General features: G+C 33.9%; 1 protein-coding gene across 1 annotated transcript; it reads left to right on the top strand.

The window, feature by feature from the left end:
- Positions 1-573: 573 nt before the first annotated feature.
- On the top strand, positions 574-2,727 carry LOC113361926. Its single transcript, XM_026605004.1, has 2 exons — positions 574-681; positions 1,889-2,727. The coding sequence occupies exon 2, from the start codon at positions 1,889-1,891 to the stop codon at positions 2,465-2,467; it is 579 nt and encodes a 192-aa protein (XP_026460789.1). The 5' UTR covers positions 574-681; the 3' UTR covers positions 2,468-2,727.
- Positions 2,728-3,073: the final 346 nt, after the last annotated feature.

Consider the following 3,073-nt stretch of genomic DNA (forward strand, 5'->3'; position numbering starts at 1 on the left):
ACTTACATTTGGGTCTGGTCAAAACTGCTGCAATAAGTACACTTTTGCAGTGGTTTCACAAAAATGGTGTCCACAAAAGACTGGTTTAGTAAGGTAAAACTTCCTAAATAAGTATAAGTTTTTTATTTTGATCGGTAAATCTAAATATAAAGTTACCGTAATAAATACGAAAAAGACGGAGAGAAACAATCTAAATATAAAGTTACTGCACGATGCTCTCTCTCTTTCGTGCTCATTTGAAACGGTAACAATCTGTGCAGTCGTACGTCTTTTTGGAATCTTAATTCCACCACGCCACCCTCTGCGACTGTAAAACAGAAACTTCAGCAAAAGTGTATTTACTAAGGTGCATATGGTACCATTCTAATTTTTTCTAGGTCATCCTTGTCTCAGTATTTTCAGCAAATCCAACGGTACATATGAAATCGCGTATCAATTATTTGGTGAATTTTAAAACAAATGGTCATGATTAAGGAATATCTTGTACCGGCACAAGTTAAATTCCCGTGAATGCGATGCATGGTGTAATGTTATAAAAACTTTGTTTTCCCGGATTCCCTTCAAAACTCTGTAGTAGTCCGTACTATGAAGTAGAGAGAGAAATAGAAGAGAAAAAGAGAGAAATATTGGAGGTGAAGAGAAGAAGCTACAGATTAAGAGGAGTTTTTTAAATTCTGAAAGGTAAAATTGCTCTTCTCTTTACAAATTCTTCACTCATTTAGGTTGTGATTCTCGTTTTCTTTCTTAAAAATTCTCTTGATAGATTTTCATATGAAGTGTTTGAAGTTTTTTAAGTTATTTTCTAAGTTAAAGGCGTAATGTCAATTTCTATGATGTTTCGGTACCGTTAGCTTAATCGGAGAGATTTTTGAGGTTTTCAGGTGTGTTTTGGGTTTTTTTAGTCATACATGTTTTTTTTGGTTTTGTTAGCCAAGTCAGAGAGATTTTTGAGGGTTTGAAGTTCTCTGTTTTTTTTTTCCTTTCTTCTTTTGTTCGCTGTGAGGGTTTTTCACTTTGGTTCATAAGAAATCTTGTTAAAAATACTTCAGTAGGTTGTTTTTGAGGTTTGTTGTTGTGTCATTCTTAGTTGATTTCTTCATTTGTGCTCCGATTTCTGTTGGGTCATAGAGATTGTTGAGGGTTTGATGTGTTTTTGGTTTTGTTAGCTAGGTCACAGAGATTTTTGAGTGTTTGAAGTGTTTTTTTTTTCCCAGTGAATGGATTTTAACTTGGTTTTTGATTTTGATTCATAAGAAATCTTGTTAAAAATACTTCAGTAGGTTGTTATTGTTGTAGGTTGTTGTGTTACTCTTAGTTGATTTCTTCACTTGTACTTCTATTTCTGTTGATTTAGTCCATTTACATTTATTGATTTGGTGAAAATTTGGCTTTAGATGTTGTTTAGCTAGGTTTCAAGGTCCTTTTCCTGCTATATATTTAGTTTCCTTCTTTGATTATACTTTTTGTTGAGGATCCTTCTTTCATATATTTAGTTTCATGGGTATGTAATTTGAGCTTGTATGAGCTGTTCATGAGTGAAGAAATATTAGTATTCATGATAGTTTCATGGGATGCTTCATATTTGTGACTCATTGTTATGGGTCTGAGTCTGAAATTTTATTGGGTATTTTACACAGTTTGTAGTATAAATGCTGGTCTGTTATATGTTTTCTGATAAAATTGAGCTTGGATGAGTTGTTCATGTATGAAGAAATATTATTATCCATGAAGTGGTGATAACTTTAGTGGGATGCTTTATATTTGTAACTCATTGTTATGGGTCTTAATCTGAAAATTTATTGGGCATTTTACACATTTTGAAGTATAAATGCTGGTGTGTAATATGTTTTCTGATCGTTCAAAATTGTGATTCCAATTGTCTTAACAGATGTTGCAAGGTTGGTTTCCTGGAAGTTTATCTGGTCTATTCAAGTCCTATGAAGCTGCAAATGGTTACCAGTTTGAATACCCCCAGAAAATATTGGGAGCTGGTTTGATTCTGCGTGCTCTTGGTATGATTTTGATACCTGTATATGTGGTTTACCTTCTTGATATGTCTGTCTTGCCTGCTATAGCTTTTGGGGTTAGCATTACTGGGTTCTTCAATGTTTTCGGCTTTTTCTGTGTGGTTCCTGCAATTGAGTATATCTTCAACACCAAAGTTTCAAAGCACAAAAAGATAATCCGTTACTTGGTGGAGTATGCGATCTTATTCATTGCCTTAGGCGAGTCTCATATGATTTTCACAGCCATAACCATAGTAACGAGTCTGGTATGTTATGTTGGTGGATTCTTTGTTAGGGACCCTACAGGCTTTACCAAAGGAGCAGTCAATGGTTTTATTGATCTATTGTTGGTCGAATTCTTTTGCATAGAATTTTGTTGGCTCAACATTGTTGCTACTATTGTAGCATGTGGTTTGTGTTTCTTTGCTCGTTTGACAGAAGAAAAGCTAAGAGAACACTGAAGTTGAAGGAAGTCGCAGATGGGAGGATAGTTGCTGGTTTGTTGGAAATGCTGTTCTTTAGAAGAACTTGGGATTAGAGGTAAAAGATGTGAATGAGTGTGTTAGTACTTAGTAGGATAGTTAACTAAGAATTTGGTTATTTCAGTTTAGCTTTTAATTTAGCAGTTGATGTAACAGATTCAGATGGTATTAAGCTTTTCATTGAAGTATCTGTTGAACTTAATTACGAATCAATCAACATATTTATTGTTATGGTTTCATTGAAGTATTCTTATTGAAAAAGACTTTTGAGTGCTACTAGAAATTAGAATTGGATTTCAATTTAGGATTGTGGATATTTCATGGCTCATTCTTTCACCTCAACCATAACATTTGCCTAAAATAAAAGCCCACCAAATTCAAAATTTAGTTTGGAATCAAGCCTTAAAAACAAGAATCTAAACTTGGGTTATATAATCGAAGTTTGATTGTTAGGTGCATAGAAACCATTTCATTTTTCCTTGCCTTTGCTATATATACCTATTGGCAAATATAAACTTAGCTTTAGCAGTCACTGCGTATGCTCTATAAAATAACCATTCCCCTCATACCCTACCAGCAGAATTT

Source organism: Papaver somniferum, chromosome 3, assembly GCF_003573695.1.
Source record: "Papaver somniferum cultivar HN1 chromosome 3, ASM357369v1, whole genome shotgun sequence".
Classification (NCBI taxonomy): domain Eukaryota; kingdom Viridiplantae; phylum Streptophyta; class Magnoliopsida; order Ranunculales; family Papaveraceae; genus Papaver; species Papaver somniferum.